Source organism: Cottoperca gobio, chromosome 9 (assembly GCF_900634415.1).
Source record: "Cottoperca gobio chromosome 9, fCotGob3.1, whole genome shotgun sequence".
Taxonomy (NCBI): Eukaryota; Metazoa; Chordata; class Actinopteri; order Perciformes; family Bovichtidae; genus Cottoperca; species Cottoperca gobio.
Genome location: NC_041363.1, coordinates 3878722 through 3898385, shown reverse-complemented (window position 1 = coordinate 3898385; position 19664 = coordinate 3878722). Strand labels below are relative to the sequence as shown.

Sequence of the window (19664 nt, the reverse complement as noted above, 5' to 3'; positions counted from 1 at the left end):
AGGACCAGAGAGGGAGAAGCTGTGGGGATGCTGAAGCATCAAGTGATGCTGTCAGAGACCGAAGCCACTCATCACATCAAAGATGGAGTCCCTCACTGAGATTCAACCCCAAACACACCAATCCTCTCTCAATATGGGAAACCCACCACCAGGCGAAATCTTTTCACTTTTGATGCTGCAGTTTTCAAACTACTCTGTGAAAACACAAACAGAAATGCAGCCAAAAACCTGGAGAGGGAGAAAGTTCATCTGGACTGACATAACACCAGAAGAGTTGAAGAAGTTCATAGGCATGTTGCTGTACATGTCAGTTTTGGATCTGCCGAAGATGAGCGACTTTTGGCAAAAGCAAACTATTTTCCATGTGTCATTCCCTGCCACTGTCATGTCTCGAGACAGTTTCATTGCCATTGTATCTAATCTCCATATGAGTGACGCAGAGGAAAATGAGGAAAATGATCAGAAGAACGGCACCGAGGATTATGACTCCCTCCACCGCGTCAGACCTCTCATGGAAATGATATCCATGAACTCCAAGGCCATCTACCACCAGAGGACAGCACCTTGCAGTTGATGAGAGGATGGTTGGTACCAAGGCCAGGCTCAGCATCAAACAATACATGAAGGCCAAGCCAACAAAGTGGGTGGCTGAAGTTTTTTGTGCTTGCTGACATGAACGGCTACACTATTGACTTCAAGCTCTACATGGGAAAGTCCAAGACGGCATCAGGGAAGGGGCTCTCTTTTGATGTTGTAGTGGGACTGGTAAACAAAGACTACCCGAAGTCTGGGTATATTTTCTACACGGACAACTTTTACACCAGTCCCCTCCTCTTCCGACACCTGAGCCAGCAGGGATTTGGAGCTTGTGGGACATACAGGCAGGGAAGAGTTGGTGTTCCCACCACCCAGGAAAATGCACTCACCAAAGGATCCACACGAGGCAGTATCCGGTGGATCAGGGATAGAGATCTTCTGTTTGTGAAGTGGATGGACACCAGAGAAGTCTCCCTGTGCTCCACCATCCATCCAGTGTACACAGGGGACACAGTACAGCGCTGGCAGAAGACATGTGATGGGCCAAAACAAAAGACCTCCGTCCCAAGACCCATCACAGTTACAGAGTACAACAAGTACATGGGGGGAGTGGACACCTCAGACCAGATGATTGGCACAAATTCAGTCCACCAGAAAACCAGGAGATGGCCCACCACTGTTTTCCAGCATCTGGTTGACCTCGCTGTGACAAACTCCTTTGTCATCCACAAGGCTTGCTGTGCCAGCCTGCAGCGGCAAAGTGCGAATGACCCGTCAGCATTTCCAGGAGGAGCTCACTGCACACCTTCTTGGAGTGGACTTAAAAAGTGGCCCTCAAAGACCCCAGGTAATCAACACCTACCTGTCTCCACAAGCAGTGGAAAGACCAAAGCTCAGAGAGCCAGCATGGGGCGACAGCATTGCAAACTCTGCAAGAAGAGCACTACCTGGAAGTGTGAGGACTGTGATATGGGCCTGTGTCTGCAGCCAGACAGGAACTGTCATTGGCAATACCACCAAGACCTTTGATGCGAAGAGAGGAGAGAATTACAGCGGATTGAATTGAAATGAAAGCAAGACTGTAGGTAAATCAACACTTGTATTGCATGGTGACTTTTTAAGAACAGTGTACCAAGTCTGTAAGGTTGTACTAGGTGTGTAATTGTACTTTCTATGCATAATGTGTGCATCTTCAAGTAGCCTGTGTCCTAGGAGAGGCTGTGGGGAGGCTGGAGCTGGAGATGAGTAGGTCACATTCAGGACCGGAGAGGGAGAAGCCGTCGGGATGCTGGAGCTGAAGATGAGGTGTCCACCAGATGTCACATTCAGGACTGGAGAGGGAGAAGTTGTCAGGATGCTGGAGCTGGAGATGAGGAGGTTTCCAATTGTGGAAAAAAACGCCTGTATATATTTTCCATTTTATGGCCTGTCCTTGCACATTTTGAGAGACAGAGACTCACAAATTTTATTGTAAATTGTTTTATACTTTGCATATTTCAAATGTAAGATGCCAAATTTCTGTGTTTTTTCAATCACTAAAACTTTAAAATCAAATTCAGATTTTTTTCTTCATTTTAAACTGTTATTACATTCTTATAACGTGCAATAAATTGTAAATAACTGCCAGATATTGAAAGTTCCAGGTATTCTTGAAAAATGGACAAAAGCACTTACTCACAGGACATTTCCTAACATTTTTTATAGTCAAAATAAGAAAAAAAGTCCAGATGACAATTTTGAGGATTTTTAGGCTTAGGTGTTAATGGCATTTATTAACCTCTTAGAGCAGCGATACTCAACCCGCGGCTCCTTTAAGACTAGTTGCGGCTCTTTTAAGTCCCACTTAAAAAATAAAAAAAAAATCTAAAAAAAAAATCTTTAAAAAACGAAAAACAAAAACATTGTCAGCTAGAATTCATCAACATTTCATTATCACTCACAAGTCACACATCAGTCATCACACACATGGAGTTCCCCATTCTGGCCAACAAAGCTATTTTGACATTGCTCCCGTTTTCAACCACATATCTATGCGAGCTGAGCTTCTCAAGCTTGACTGCGATAAAAACGAAAAACAGAGAGAGACAGAGCTGTTGAGGAAGAGCTTTGTGTGTGTCTTTCTACCATTCCTGCCAGGATATCCATTTTGTGTTCATCGAAACAGGCCCAGGTTTCACACTAAGTGAGTATAAATACATTTAGAAACTATATTTATTAACTATATGTATTGTATGTACTGTGTTAGAGTGTCATTTTGGTTGGTGGTGTGCCCCAGAATTTTGTAAGTGTAAAAAATGTGCCGCAGCTCAAAAAAGGTTGAAAATCACTGGTCTAAAGGACGTATGCTTGCACATTTCATGGACCTGCTTGAACCCCTGAAATCCTTCATTGTCGGCCAAGGGGAGACTTCCCGATTTTCCTTTTTGGATGATAAAGAGTGGGTGCTGTCTGTTGCGTTCCTGTGTGACATTACGCAGCACTTGAACAAACTTAATGTCGAACAAAGTGTCCGTGGTTCTGATTACCGTTTCTTCCCCACCGTGCAGTAAGTGATGGCGATGCATGCAGACACTCTCCTGCCCTGTCAATCACAATTCTGTGACGTGCTAACTGAGCTCAAGCAAAACTACACATCAAGATTCCACGACTTCAAGGACCATAGCAATATTTTTCTACTTGTGAAAAACCCATTCCTGATTGAGGTCAATGAAATGAAGCAAATAAGCGACCAGCTCGGACTTGTGCAGCTTCAAATGGAGTTCGTGGAGTTAAAGAGCTCAGATGAACTTCAGCGTCAGTTTCGGATTACAGATGTCGTGGACTTTTGGAAACTGGTGGGGCATCTACCAAATATCTCCAGACTGGCAAGACGCATCATCTCAATGTTTCTGTCCACATACCGGTGTGAAGCAGCATTCTCTGCGCTCTCAAAAATAAAATGTTATGATGATCAGCAATGTGTGGTTGCAGTGAAAATAATAAATCAGCCCTTCATAAGGCACCGCGTGTAGGCTTAGCTGTAGATGAGTCCACTGATGTTTCTGACAATGCTCAGCTGTTAGTTTATGTACGGTTCTTCTAAACGGTTCTTCAGCAAAGACAATAAAGTGTTCTGTGAAGACCTGTTAGGTGTTACTCCCCTTCACACCAGTACAAGAGGAGATCTACCTGGCCATTAAGGAGATGTTGACAAAGCGAGGAATAGAGCAGAAACACGTTTCAATAACCACAGATGGAGCCCCTGCCATGATGGGGAGAGAGAAAGGAGCTGTGGCAAGAATGAAAGAGGACAATGCTGAGCTCATCTCTTACATGGCATAATTCATCAATCTGTCCTGTGCGCCACCCTGTCAGATGAGCATGCTGATGTGATGAACACAATGATGAAAATTATAAATTATCTCAGGGCATCCTTTTCCTATTGGCATCACATGCTCAGGGAATTCCTCAGAGAAGTTGATGCAAATGCTGATGATCTTTTGCTGCACAACAATGTGAGATGGCTCAGCAAAGGCAGGGTGTTGGAGCACTTTTGGTCCATCAGAAGGGAAGTAGCGGCATTCTTGGCAGAGCTGAAAAGTCAGAAGGCAACACCGTTTTTGTCTCTTTTTTAAAGATGAGAAAAAGATGGTTAATGTGGCCTTTTTGGTTGATATCACTTCAAATCTGAAATAATTGAATTTGAAACTACAGGGGAAGGACAATTCTATTTGTGAACTGATGACAGCTGTCCGCTCCTTTCAGAGGAAACTTGAGATGTAGGTCTGCAGGGAGACTATCAACACTTCTCAGAAGTGAGAGAACAGGTTCAGGGACAGAGAGATGAGTCTTTTGTTGACTTTGTTGATAAGCTGATTGTAAACTTCAGCAAACATTTTGACAGCTTCAGTTTTGGACGGCAGCGCACCATGTTCATTCAGAACCCATTTCTCATCACAGATGTCAGGGAGTTCTCAAAGGAAGTCACACAGCACTTCAAGTTGGCAAATGCTGGGCCTCTCAAGATGCAACTGGTTGATCTCCAAGCAGATGTGACCCTGAAAAAGCAATTTGGAAGAACTGACCCTGCCACTTTCTGGCTACAAATGGTCTCCAAGACAGCTTTTCCAGGTCTGAGGAAAGTAGCCCTGTACATCTTCACCATGTTTGGCTGCACATTCAGCTGCGAGGCAGCTTTCTCCACAATGAACATAAATACTAAATATCGTTCCAGGCTAACCAATGAGCACCTGCACATATGTATGAGAATGGCCGTGACAACAATTCCACAAAAATCATCCAAGCACGACCAAGAGGCACAAAACATACACTGTCAATGACTGTTTCAGAGGCAAACCAAGTGACCAAAGCTGAGGGAAAGATGTCAATGCTTTGCGCTAAAAATGATGTAGCCTTCAACTAGCCTTGAACAGGGAGATTCAATTAAAAAAAAAAAATCACATTTATTCATAATGACAATGATCCTTCACCTTCCCACAGTATATTTCTTTACAATTTAAAAGTCTTAATTAAAGATGAGTTGATTTTAAAATATGTACTGTTTTGTAACAATAACATTGTTAAAATCTTTATCGTCATCAAAAACCTGAAAGAGCAGAGTCTGTAGCCGGACGAGCAGCTCTGTGAGGCTTTAGGCACAGTGGTGTTTTAAGCTAAATGCTAACATTGGAATAATAACATGCTCTCACTGACGATGCTCGCATGCAGTATTTTGGCAGGTATAACATTTACCATATTCACTCTCTTAGTTTAGTATGCTAACATTTGCTAATTAGCATGAAACACAGTAAAGTACAGTTGAAGGTGATGTAACGTCATTAGCCAATGTTAAACCTGCTGGTGGGGCTACAGTGAAGTCAGAAGTTCACCTTTGATATCTGTACTTATTTTGTGTATTTTAATTGTTTAGGTTATTTGTCTTCTAAATTGTAAACTATAAGGCTTTAATTGTTGACGTAAACTGATCTTTCATATTTATTAGTATAAATGAACACTAAACCACACATTGACTAGACTACTTTTAATTTTACAAACTCTGAACACTTTGGAAGAAGGAATATATTTGTCTATCCCAAATAAAGTGTTATCACAGTTGAACAAATACTAGTGTGCTTTTACTTGACCTATTCTACAGATTTATCTATAATTGTTTTGGAGTAGAACATCCTGGTACCGAAAGGCAAACTGTATATGTATCGGGACATACTAAATATTTTCTCTCACTTTAGAAGGGCAGAAAAATTAGGCAGCTATTCAGTTTCTTCGTATAGTCTGTGTTTTTTTTTTTTTTTAAATGTGTGCTTGATTGAAGTTAAAAGAATGTATGACATGTATCATCATATGACATGGTTGCCATGACAGTGCATCTAGTCTAAATTCTAATACTGAATCTGTTATTTGGTTATAAAACTGTATACTGATATTTTCACTGCCATGGTCCGTCTGTGTCTGAGCAATATTTCATGATGGTGTGTAAATCTGTCTGTTATTCAGTTCATCACATTGATGGTGCGGATGACAGAAATCATCTCAGGGACGTGCGGTCAGGGGAGGCAGTCCCCCATCATCATGAAAAGTAAAAAAACAAATAATAAATAATATATATTTGTCCACTGGTCTGTGCTACAACTGCATTTTTCCAATAATGTTGATAATATTTATAGTTAAAATCGCTGAATTTGCGTATTCTGTTAGATACAGGAGAGATGAGAGCTGCGGCAGCGACGAGCTGAGCCACAATTTCCACTTCAAAACAAATTGCGCAATCTCTTGCAAACTAGGTTGAGCGCATACATTTACATACGTGCCTGTTGCAATCTCTCTGTATGTCGCCAATATGTTTACAGACACTTTTATTATGAATCCTGACTTTCCATAGTCCAGTTAATGTATGTGTGTAACATAAGTAGTCTTGCTGATGTGACATAATACCAGGTGAGGCAGACAGTACTCTGCCGCCCTGAAGAGGGCGCACGTGAGCCCACAGGATCGTGTAGCTGCTCTTCTTCTACCAGAGATGGTAGCACCAACAAGCTACTGCTAACTAACATCAGAGTCACGTGCACTGTAGCACCAACAAGCTACTGCTAGCTAACATCAGAGTCACGTGCACTGTAGCACCAACAAGCTACTGCTAGCTAACATCAGAGTCACGTGCACTGTAGCACCAACAAGCTACTGCTAGCTAACATCAGAGTCACGTGCACTGTAGCAGCATTTAGTTTAGTTTCTTTCTCCGACTGACGGCTAAAAATTGAAGATTTTACAAGTAAAGGTAAGACCACAATTGTATTGAAAATATGATCGGACTAAGAGAAAACAATCCAATATTTAATTTTAAAACTAATTTTGAACTTAAATAAAATATTATTTTGTTAATAGTGAAGTCTGTATTAAAATTAATCAAAGCATCAGACTAAAAACGCTATGGAGGGTGCAGAGCAAATACATGTACCGCTCTGAGCCGCTATAAATGTAACGTTCTTTTTTTGGCCAAATATGTATAAAGAATGCTGATGAGCCATGCAAAATAACCCGTAGTCAATGTTCATGCTGCCAAGAAAATGGTGAATAAGCTACTCAGTTGGGTTCATATATTTGTAAATCGTGCCTCCCCAGCCATGAACCTCACCGCATGTCACTGAATCAGCTTTGTTTGGATGTTTTAATACTGTATGTTAATTCTTAATGTATTTTCTGTCCAGCCACCCAAAACTGAGACCAAAGGAGCAAGCGGGACACAGAAAAAGGACAATCAGCCCAAAGTTCAGGTCAGAGCTGATGGCTAAATAAAAATATATATAACTAAATGTGCTTGCTTACAATGAAAATTATAGATGGTTAAAATGTTGATTATTTTGATGTGAAATATTGTGAGTGGCAGTTGACGAATTTAGGAAATGACAGTTGGCTTAACAGTCGTAAAATATTTCACCACTTTACATTACGTTACAAGTCAACTTCCGTCGCATAACATTAGCAAGCATTCGTTAGCAATCGCTAACGTTTCTACATGTAATAACGCTAACCGTAATATTCATGAATGGAAACAGCCATGTGTAAATACGTGCAAATATTCACAGTAATTCAAGTAAGTAGTTATACAAACGTTCCATCAATTACCATTTTATTAAGCTTACTACCCGTTTATGACCAGCAGTGCGACGTTAATCCTACCTACAGCTACTGTAATGTAGGTATTACTATTTCATTATTTGCTGCAAGGTTTCAAAATAACCATGCCAATATTACCTAATGTAATTTATTATTGCTATTGATAACGGTGGCATTATTTAAGTGTACTCTCTCTGATATAATATAAATAAAATATATATGTTATAATGTACATATATCAATGATAGATAAAGGATAATTATACAGTACAAATATGAATTATGTGTATGAATATGAATATGTTAATATGTATAGATAACATGTATTAATAACCGATAACATTGCTCAACTAATAGTGTTATTTGACTGTACTCATGAGGCTATTACCGTTATTATTACCATGTTATCTTTAGATGAGCACTAAACCTAAAAGCCACAAGGGCATGGGAGACAGAGAGTGGATGGCACGGCTGAGGGCATTTGCCAGCTCTGGGGTTTGGCCTCCTGGAGGAGGCAATAAACCAGCCCGGAGGCAGCGGAAGTGGCATGACCTCTTTCAGAAGGTAAAGTATAGCTAAATATGAACCCATTACTTATTAGTGTCATTAGTAAGTCCCTTGATGAAAAATGTGTAATATGCTGGCGCAGATAACATCAGATGATGTACTGTACACTGAGTCACTCACTCCAGGCTAAATAACACTTGTGATCATTTCAGATTGAGAAGTGCCCAATGCATGCTCGCGGACAGACCATCCTCTTTGGGGGGTCCATGGTCTGTAATTGTGGTTTCCATGCCATTAAGGTGATCTATTTGAAAATGACATCTCATTATTGTTATTCTTGCTTCACATGTCTGTGATGTAAGGCATGGCTTTTCATTGTTCCTACTTAAGTTCAACAAGGCTTTATTTGTATCATTCCAATTGCCAAAGCATATTAATATATTTCTGTTATTTTCCATAGGAGAGCTGCTTGGTGTTGACTACCTGCTGAGTGAGACTGGAAAGCCCATTAAAGTCAACCCAGACTCAGAAGAGATTGAGAACATGCTGGAGGATGTGGATGAGGGCGAGGAAGGAGAAGAAGGCGAGGAAGGAGAAGAAGACGAGGGCTTCGAGGAATATACACTGTCAAGTCTCCTCAATGACCCAAGTTTCTCTGTCTCTTCCTTGCCTTGTTCCTCCTCAGAACTACTCTCCTCTTCCCAGGCTGCTGCCTCCTCTCTGCCTGGTGCCTCCCGGGCTACTGCCACCATGCCGCAGCCAGGTGTCTCCTCAGCACTTGATTCGGAACCTCCTGATGAGTCCGGGGTATATAAATACAGAATTATTTGTAAAGAAATAAAATCACTATATCTGTTTTTTGTCACATCTCACTGTCCTCAAATTTTGTTGCTCATCTCTGTTATTTAGTGCAGGCTGTGGATGACTCTGGCATGGCAGGCATGGACAGCTTGGCTTGTCTGGTGGAGCTGAGAAATCAGCTCTCTCTTGTCCTTAACAAGCAGCAGGTCAGGAGCATTTATAGCCTTGCTACTTTATTTTCAGTATGAGTCATAAATGTTCACACTTGCACGTGTTTTTGTCTTCTCATGTGCTGTTTATTTCTCTCGATGCTTAGGTGCAGAACCTGCTGGACTATGACAAGCAGAGAGTGGTTTTTGCTGCCAGACACCAGACCAAGCTGGACACAGGGAGGTTAAGGTCTCCCAAGAAGATGCAGGAGTTCACTCCAGGGGTGGAGAGTGTGAAGAGACATGCACTCACCACCACTGCCCTGCTTGCCCAGTGGCCAGATTGCTGCTGCCTGATTGAGACCATCTTTACCAGGCTCTGTGACATCCACCGCAGTCCCAAGAAGAAGGGGACTGGCACAGTGTCCAGATGGGATTTCATCCTAGAGGACTACAGGAAAATCAGGCGGCGCATTCTGGCCAACTGGACAGTTATGCAGCAGACTACCCTGCAGCTGGTGGACGTGAGCAACACCACCCTGATACAGTGGCATAATAAAAGGGTGAAGAGGGAGGACAATGCGGTGGTGATGCAGGGGCTAGACTTGCCCAGCCGCCGATCTGTGGCGGCTGACCCTTTCCCCCCTGCTAATGTGCCATGACCCGCAAAGTACTGCACAACAGGTGCAAGAAATGCGGGCAGTTTAGGACAGCTGAGACTGGACACAGTCAGTACAAGGGAGTGATATATTGCCCCTCTGTAGAGGCTGTTTTGAAGGAGCAGTGGTTGGAGGACATTAAAAAACAAAAACAATAGTTATTTACTCCCCTACCAAAGGCATGGACACTGGACTTATTTATGTATATATTTGTATAGCGTTAATTTAATTATGTGGTCATTTGGAGGTTGTACTTTGTTTTGTAGTTGAATTGTTATATTTTATGTCAATTATATTATAGTTATTTTTATATTATTTTACTTAGAAGTGTTTTTATTATGCATGTAATCGAAAATAAAAGTTGGGTTAATTGAATGAACTAGTATCTGTCCAATGATTGGAGTAGATAATACAATATTCAGAATGTCCAATGGTTTTCTAATCATCAGTCATAAGGAGGAGTAAGAATGCAAGATAACGTCATCATCCTTTATATTTATGTTTATATACTGGAATGGACTGTGTATAAGGAAACCTGAAAATCCTCAGACACCACCCTGATGAAACTAAGACAATTATTATTCAAGGGACCACAGCAAAAAATATCCCTCATCAAATATTTAATGAATGAATTTAGAAGATATATAGAATCTACGTATGGTGGATCTATATAATATTGACTTGCAATGTTTTATTTAATACTAATGTAGTGACAGTTAACTGCATTGCACTTGTCTTATAAGTCAATATCTTGAGTGAATTCAAGTTTTAACGGGCAACACAAGCACTTTTATTGTGCATATTATAAACATCAAACCTGCCATGGTCGGGATTTGAACCTACAATCTTGTGGACGGGTTTTCCTCCAGAAATACTTTTTTTTTTTAAAAGAAATACTAGGCTATGTAAAGACTTTAAAATGCCACAGGGGTGAAACTGTGTGCTACATAATTATATTTCCTTCTCGTTCCCTCTTCTTTCTCTCTTTCCCCCCCCCCCTATCCAGTTTAGTGCACCCCAGCTTTGGCGCAATCAGCTGGAGAAGACTGGCGACAGCCACGTGCATAGAAAGTCTACAACATTAAGCTTTATTGGAGAAGTTTAAATGGTAAGCTGTATTAGAAAGCAGGTAGTGTAATGTTGTTGACTGAATTGTATATGCACAACGATCAGCTGTGTTTAAACATTGCGCTGTGTCGCAACTGATTTTCAATAAAATGGTGGTCTTACCTTAAATGAAGTCCATGCGCCGATCCTTCTGGACAGAAATCTCCATCACTTTTTTGTAAAAGTCCTCCTCACCTTCTTTTAGTTGTACAAGTCTCTCCGTTTGAAAAGAGCAAGTCATCTTCTGTCCCGAAGTTTGAAGAAAATCTTTTATCTCCGGCGTTGGTCTTTCATTATTTATCACCTCCTGTTTTGAAAGAAAGTCCAGTTTTGAGAATTGTCTTAGTTTTGATATATAATCTTCCATTTATCATTTTTCGTCAGTCGCAGAAAAAAGCTAAACTAGACGGTGCAACAGTGCACTTGACTTAGCTAGCTTGTTGGCGCTACAGTGCACGTGACTCTGACGTTAGCTAGCAGTACCTTGTTGGCGCTACAGTGCACGTGACTCTGACGTTAGCTAGCAGTACCTTGTTGGCGCTACAGTGCACGTGGCTCTGACGTTAGCTAGCTTGTTGGCGCTACAGTGCACGTGGCTCTGACGTTAGCTAGCTTGTTGGCGCTACAGTGCACGTGGCTCTGACGTTAGCTAGCTTCTTGGCGCTTAAAGTCTCTGCGTAGAAGAGCAGCTACACGATCCTGTGGGCTCACGTGCGCCCTCTTCAGTGCGGCAGAGTACGGTCTGCCTCACCTGGTGTTTTTTCACTGTGGCTTTATGTCACATCAGCAAGACTAAATATATTACACACATACATTAACTGGACTATGCAAAGCCAGGACGCATAATAAAAGTGTATGTAAACATATTTGCGACATACAGAGAGATAGCAACAGGCACGCGCCAAATGCATGCGCTCAACCTAGTTTGCGAGGGATTGCGCAATCCGAGGCAGTGACGTGCGGTGAGGTTCATGGCTGGGGAGGCACGATTTACAATTTACAAATATATGAACCCAACTGAGTAGTTTATTCACCATTTTCTTGGCAGCATGAACATTGACTACTGGTTATTTTTCATATCTCATATCAGCATTCTTTATACACACACACACACACACACACACACAGGCTCAGAGAGGTATTTGCTCTGCACCCTCCATAGCTGATGCTTTGATTAATTGTAATACAGACTGCACTATTAATAACAAAATAATATTTTATTTAAGGTCAAAATGTTGTTTTTACTTTAAATATTGGATTATTTTCTCTTAGTCAGATCCAATTTTCAATTAAAAAAAATGGTGGTCTTACCTTAAATGAAGTCCATGCGCCGATCCTTCTGGACAGAAATCTCCATCACTTTTTTGTAAAAGTCCTCCTCATCTTCTTTTAGTTTTACAAGTCTCCCCGTCTCAATGGAGAGTATTGCCAGGGATGAAAGTCGTCCTTGATCAGTCCTATTCAGACTGTATGTTTCGAGCCGAGAATGACCGTTTGAAAGGAGCAAGTCATCTTCTGTCCCGAAGTTTGAAGAAAATCTTTTATCTCCGGCGTTGGTCTTTCATTATTTATCATCTCCTGTTTTGAAAGAAAGTCCAGTTTTGAGAATTGTCTTAGTTTTGATATATAATCTTCCATTTATCATTTTCGTCAGTCGCAGAAAAAAGCTAAACTAGACGGCGCAACAGTGCACTTGACTCTGACCAGCTTGTTGGCGCTACAGTGCACGTGACTCTGACGTTAGCTAGCTTGTTGGCGCTACAGTGCACGTGACTCTGACGTTAGCTAGCTTGTTGGCGCTACAGTGCACGTGACTCTGACGTTAGCTAGCTTGTTGGCGCTACAGTGCACGTGACTCTGACGTTAGCTAGCTTGTTGGCGCTACAGTGCACGTGACTCTGACGTTAGCTAGCTTGTTGGTGCTACAGTGCACGTGACTCTGACGTTAGCTAGCTTGTTGGCGCTTAACGTCTCTGCGTAGAAGAAGAGTAGAAACACGATCCTGTGGGCTCACGTGCGCCCTCTTCAATGTGGGCTCACGTGCGCCCTCTTCAGTGCGGCACAATACTGTCTGCCTTCACTGTGGCTTTATGTCACATCAACGAGACTAAATATGTACATACACATACATTAACTGGACTATGCAAAGCCAGGACGCATAATAAAAGTGTCTGTAAACATTATATTTGCGACATACAGAGAGATAGCAACAGGCACGCGCCAAATGCATGCACTAAACCTAGTCTGCGAGGGATTGCGCAATCCGTCGCTGCCGCAGCTCGCATCTCTCCTGTATCTAACAGAGAATACACAAATTCAGCGATTTTGACTATAAAAATGATCAAAATGATTGGAATCATACAGAAAATGCAGTTATAGCACAGACCAGTGGACAAATATAAATTTTTATTTTATTTTATTGTTATTTGTTTTTTTACTTTTCATGATGACCTCACGTCCCTATATGATGTACTATTACTAGAAATTAATATACACAGCTGTATTAAAATGTATTAAAATCTATCCCCGCCTTTACCAGCTCCAACAATAACACTGCATTAATATATCACATTTTAGATTATAATACAATAATATAGCATATTATTCATCATGAGTACTTTTACTTTTGGTACTTTAAGTACATTTTGACGGTAATACTTGTATACGTTTAGTCAGTGGTGGACAGTTACTAAGTACTTTTACTTAAGTACAATTTTGAGGAACTTGTACTTTACTCAAATATTTCCATTTCCTGATTATTTTTACTTCTACATCTCAGAGGCAAATATTGTATTTTTACTGTACTACATTTATTTGATAACTTTAGTTACTTTGAAGATTCATTTTAATAATACAAAATATAATCAATTATTAATTTATCTTGTATTATTATAGGTTAAGATAAACTAAATTGATCCCTTGGTAAAATTAACAAGCTACGCGGCAGGTTACATAAAGTAAAAACACTTACTAGCTGCAACATTAAAGTTAAAAATCAATAATTATAATCCAAAAATATGATGTATATTATTCTGAAATGGGCCTTTGTGCAGAATGAGTAACTTTAATAATTTTATTTTGAACATTCAAAACATAAAAATGTAATGTTTTTACAAATAAAATCTACATTTTGATACTAATACTTTTGTACTTTTACTTGTAACAGAGTATTTTTACAGTTGTAGTATTACTACTTTTACTTGAGTAAATGATCTGAGTACTTCTTCCACTACTGGTACTCACCAAAGAAATGTCCTGTAGATTAAATCTAACTCCTTCCTCCACGTATGTACATTTAAACAAACTTTAAAATACTACTTATTTACGTCTGTGTTTTATTTTGAAAGGAATAACCGGAAGACACGTGCCGGCTCACTAACGGCTAGTTCAACGCTGTCTAATGTAGCCTGTCAACAACACTGCAACCTGAGACGGGATAGCAGCCAGTTGGCTAGCTAAGTAAACCAGCTAACTTAGCTACTCCACTAGCCGCTGTATTAACCAACTGTCACTACGACGCGTAATAATTCTTCTAAATTGGGAATATATATTGTGTTTGAAGTTGTTCCGACAAGTAAAGTGGCAAGACGGACTTTCTTATTTCGGTAAGTTGTCTCCAGTTTGGATCAAACAGTCCAGGTTCAGTCCAGTGTTTCCATTTTGCGAGTCTTGAGTTGTTAGCTTACCATCGCTAGCCAGAAAGCTGTTGATGCGTTTATCTTTCCTCTCCGGAATTATTAGTTTCAACTCTACGTTTGCTCTGAATGCATCGTGGTCATTTAGTACTTTTTGGAGAGTTTTTGTTCTTTAAATGCTCCTGTTCTGAGCAGGTAAACTGTGTTTTTCTCCTCAATTGGACCGGGTACTTTAACTTTGGGTACTTTAATAACGTTAGGGGGACAGGAGGAAGGAACACTTGTTGCAGAGAGAGACGGGCCGGCTTTAATGGAAAAACATCAAATAAAGTAGCTTAGTTGAATATTAAAAGTAAGCCACTGTTGTAACGTTATTGATATTTAGTTGAATGTGTATTATCATGCATGTGACATATTGCATTTATTTTTTGGAGGTTATAGCATTTGACAGGTACATATTAAATATATCCTTTTAGTAAACTGTGGCACATTTACTGTGGTCATGTTTTATTGTTCCTGCCTATGTTTTAGACTATTGCCCTTACTTTAATCTACTGGATAACATCTTTATTGATACTGATACATAATACAGACAGGTTAATCTTCTTAAGCAGACAACTGAGGTTATAAAATATATTTGTGGATTGTAACTTATTCCAGAAATATATTTTGTGGTGTACTGTGACTGTACTTCTTCTTTTAGTTGCGAATAGATCAGTTGACATGGACTTGTATTGTCTATGTTAGGAAATCTGTATAACTGGCTGAACCAGGTTACTGACATGTTATCTTGTGCTTCCTGCTTGAAATCAAAGAAATGTCTCTGACTTTTGCTACACCTACTTCTTAAAGATACACTGCCAAATGTTTTGAGTAGTCAACATGCATACACATCATGCTAGAAATACAGCTATTGGACTTGTTTTCCTTTGTGGCTTTCATTATTGTGTCTTATGTAAAATATTTCTATGACTAAGGCTTTATAAGGCAGACACTTTCCTATTTCCAGCTGTGCTGCTCAACCCACCACACACAGGGAATGTTTAGCATTCCTTCTTAGCGAAGGCGTTTCCTGTTCTCATCAGAAGTTAAAGTTTTCAATTTATTAAACTCTGTTTGGCAAGCAAAAGTCAGTGTTTTCTCTGTATCATTTCCTGTTTTTGATGCAGTGAATTTATGATTAAAAATGATGTTATCATCACCTTAGAAATGTAGAAATGTATCGGGTATCGGTAGGTAAGGGAATTGGCACATGCATCCTGCCAAATACAGGGTAGGGTAAATGTTGGCTGTAGCAGGGAAACATTTTAGATCACCTGCCACCAAAGCAGATAGGGTTTACTTATGTTAAGAAATATTATTTTCTAAATAAAAACTATTCAGGGATTAAGGTTTCATGATATATTCCATTTTCTGCTGTCTGGTACCACTGTTCAGTGACCTGCCACAGTGGCAGGTGAGGAAACAACTTCATTACAGACCCTGCTTATCAGTATAACTTATCAGTACTGCTGACAGTATTTATACTTCCAACAGATTGGATTTACATAGACATATTTAGTAGTGTGTGAGTGATGGCAGACGGGCATAATACAAATAGAAGAAGATATAGCAGCATTTTGTTGTCTTGTACGTCTGCACATATGCCATTAGCTCAAATGTAAGGGTGTGACTATGTGTATTCAGGTCTGTCTGTGTCAGAGTAAACATTAACATTTCTTTGCTTCTCTGAGGAGGCGTGAGAACACCACAGTATTTGGACAACCCCGTAGCAGCTCTGCCGTGATTTGTCTTCCACAGCAAAGTGAAAGCTTGTGTGCTCTGTTGACATAAAGTGTGTTCCCTCTTAGGCTCCTTCAACTCTCTCCTCCTGTGTGATATGACATCGCTGCTTGGTTACTACAAAAGCCAGCACTCGACAGCAGACGGTTGACATCTGGTCAGGTAAAGTATGCTGGGATTATTTCGCAGCAGCTGGATCAAGCGTGTCTTTTCCCCCCAATAGAACTGTTTCTGGTGTGTGTAGCGACACAGCAACATGTGGAAAGCATTATCAGATGTGAAGGAGCCTCTTAAAGGGCTAACACATAAGTGCTTGAGTTGTAATGTTTTCTATCTTCGTTCACTATAGGAACAACTGATACAGCTGATTTATCGTAGTGTGTCAAAAGCACAGAGTCAGATGATCTCCGGTTATCTCATATTTAACTATTCCTCTTTTTAGATAGAAGAGTCAGTTCAAGATAAACGTGTGAAAGTTCACGAGGGGAGGAGCTGGATCTTAAATGGCAGTCTGGTTTGAGTTTTCAGTGGAATCCCCCATTCACTGTCTGAGCCTGATTTGCCTGTGTTGCAACAACACACAAATGAAAACAATGACATTGTACAGTTGTCCATTTCCTCCCCTGTCTCAGGATGCACTTTAAAGCTACACACTCCCTGTTCACCACTGCACCTGTAATTCTGCTTAAAGATGCACGTGGGTGAAGCGGAGGCCATACTTATACTAATTACAGGTTATAGATATTTTTACACAGAACAATTGTTGTCAAGATGAAGCAAAATAGACAATTAGGTAGTTGTTTTTAGAACAGTTCAACTGACATTAAAACATCTACCTTAAGAGTATACAACGTATGTAGCCAAACAAATATAGTCTATGCAAAACTAAAGGAACTCATTTACATAGCCGTCACAGCTGAAACTTATCATTATGCAACTAGTGCTGAAACAATAGTCCTTTTTCATGTCAGGCATTTTCATGCAGAAAAAGCACAGGCATAATTAATAACAATAATGATTCTCCCGAACCATCGTTAATGTAATTGGCCAGCTGTGCTTTTTCTGCTATGATAAGTGAAATGTGTGCTGTGAACGGGGTCCTATTTAGAGGAAATTAGAGAACCGTTGTATTAGGATAAGTTGCTCTGTTCTATCAGTCATCATTAATTGTATTACTTGCGCCTGTGCTTTTCCTATTGTGACAAAATGTATGAAAAAGGTATATCAATGTAAATGTTGATGACAAATCAACAGTTAATGAATAATTATTCAGCTGTCGGCACATGTGCTTTATCCTGCTCGAGTGATAACCTTGTGTAAATATCTTTCTCACGCGTGTATAGTTGTGCTGCAATGTAAGGCGCTCCCAAGACAAAGTCCATAGTAACGGCTTCATAGTGTGAGTGCTTTGATGCTCGTAATGAAAATGAGCATAAATCAGTTTTGTTTTGCCTTTTTTTTAGAACTTTTTCTTTTTACTTTTAAAGGTGCTGTTGAAGATGATGGCTGCTCAGGTGGAGGTTCAGACTGGGGAGGTCGGGAGGACGTTGGTGGGAGGACGACTTCACCTGAGTCCCCTGACTGACTCCAGCAATAAGAGCCTCATTGAGATCCCTTCCATCAACCAGTCCCATATCATCTCTCCAGAACCTAACAAACCTGTGCCGGGCCCCAAGCCACGGCTAACTCCCAAACCTTTTGCTGTGGAGAGAAACGCCACCATTAGGCCCATACTTGCCCCTAAACCCCAAGCCAAGCCCCGACCAGAGTCCACTCGCCTTGCTGGATACAAATCAGAGCTTCCATGCAATCCGACACCACAGCAACCAGTTGCCCCTGGTAAACCCAGGCCAGTGTCAACCAACCCCAACCGACCTGCCTCTACCTCCTTTAAAACATCTAATAAGTTGAACACTGGACAAACAACCAAGCCAGTAGCCCAGCCTTTTAAACCGGCTCCTCCTCTTGACCCTGCAGATCCCAGCAAACCTATTCCACCTGTAACAGCAGCGAGGCGGAAATCATCAAGCTTGGTCTATTCCAACAGCCTTAAACAACTTCTAGCAGCAGAGTGGTCTGGAACCACTAAAATTGAAGATGAGAAGGACCTGATGACTTCCAGCAAAAGTGAAGCCGCTATTACCAGAACCAAGTCCATGGGTTATCTCGTTCAGGTAGGGCAGGAGGAAGAAGAAAAGCAAAAAGCTAACCCTGAGGCAGCAGTGGTAATGCGGGCACAGTCCAGAGGCTCCAGGCCCAGACCTGTGTCAGCCATTTTCATTGACAGTCCAACCAATACAGAGTCACCAGTTCCTGCCCCTCGCTGGGCGAGACGACCGCTTTCAGCCGATCTCACGTCCAAGTTTGAGTCAATCGGTCTGTCACTGCACCGTAAATCTTCCAAGGAAAACACTAAGGAGAACACTCCAGAGGAGCAGGCACTGCCACAGAAGAGAGAGCAAGAGAAAACACCGAAGAGTGCCACGCAACAAAGTACTGATGTTGTGGCTCAGCCAGCGGTTTTAGACCAAAGCAATAAAAAGACAGAAGAAATGACTGTGAAAGAGACTGATGAGGATAAGCGTGCAGTCAGCATCAAGTCGCGAATCAGTCTCCTACTCGATTCGTCCTCCTCTCCTGGGGCAGGTGTCACAGGCCAAGGGTCAGATCCTCATTCTCCAGTGCAGCCAGTCCCTGAAACCGAACCACCAGTGGGTGTCAAACAGCTCATCAAGCAGCTGACGGAGGACACAACACCGACTCAGAGCCTTGTTGCGAAACCACCTCTGAAACCCCGCCCCTTGCCCCTGGACCTGACTAAAAGGTAAGAGGCGCTCTTTATCCCTCCTCAGCTTGCTTTTGTCCCATGTCTTTGTCCACAAGTTCCATTGTCATGCATGGCTTTTTGTCTTGTTTGATGTGTGTTCATCAGGTTTTCATCCGAGAGGTCGCTAGACTTTGGCAGTGTTTCCCTCAGTGAGGCAACAGACCGCCATGACATCAGCAGAGATCCTCAGAGGAGGGTAAGAAAGGGACTAAGCTTCACAGGAACTGGTTTCTGTCAGGCTCAGTCTATGTTTAACCGGCAAATGACAATGAGAAACAATGTCACAGCTTAGTGATAGAGTACGTTGTCACATGCTCTCCTCTACACAGAGTTACATTTGAGTCATATAGCAAAGAGAAGAAAAAATGGAATAAGCCATATTTTGTGCCTTTTTATATACTTAAAATTAGGCATGATTTGGTAAACTATGGTGAAATACATCTTTAGTGCCTCACTGGGGACATTATGGCCTTTTAATTATACATTTCGATCCTTCTGGTTGTGTTAAGGCAAAAATGTTGTCATGGGTGTGAGTTTTTTCAAATTTT

At 41.1% G+C, this 19664-nt stretch overlaps 1 protein-coding gene and 1 long non-coding RNA gene across 7 annotated transcripts in view; one reads left to right on the top strand and one right to left on the bottom strand.

The window, feature by feature from the left end:
- Positions 1–1745: 1745 nt before the first annotated feature.
- On the bottom strand, positions 1746–14145 carry LOC115013059 (uncharacterized). Of its 4 annotated transcripts, XR_003832756.1 has the most exons (4): positions 14116–14145; positions 12184–12450; positions 10996–11179; positions 8883–8949 (listed from the first exon to the last, which is right to left on the bottom strand). It is a non-coding gene; the product is annotated as an uncharacterized LOC115013059 (long non-coding RNA). The 4 variants fall into 4 exon arrangements; XR_003832755.1 differs by lacking the exons at positions 8883–8949; positions 14116–14145 and adding an exon at positions 1746–1868 and having other exon boundaries at positions 12184–12559; XR_003832757.1 differs by lacking the exons at positions 8883–8949; positions 14116–14145 and adding an exon at positions 2782–4109 and having other exon boundaries at positions 12184–12559.
- Positions 14146–14265: 120 nt separating this feature from the next.
- LOC115013007 (trichohyalin) overlaps positions 14266–19664 on the top strand; it is a 28221-nt gene continuing 22822 nt past the window's right edge. The window contains exons 1-5 of one of the 3 annotated variants that reach the window (XM_029438942.1): positions 14268–14477; positions 16358–16451; positions 17633–17688; positions 17777–19113; positions 19222–19312. In XM_029438942.1, coding sequence (XP_029294802.1) covers positions 17789–19113; positions 19222–19312 — 1416 coding nt within the window. In that variant the 5' untranslated portion in view covers positions 14268–14477; positions 16358–16451; positions 17633–17688; positions 17777–17788. Of the gene's footprint in view, positions 14478–16357; positions 16452–17632; positions 17689–17776; positions 19114–19221; positions 19313–19664 lie in introns of all 3 variants that reach the window. The other 2 variants (XM_029438943.1, XM_029438941.1) reach the window with 2 other exon arrangements.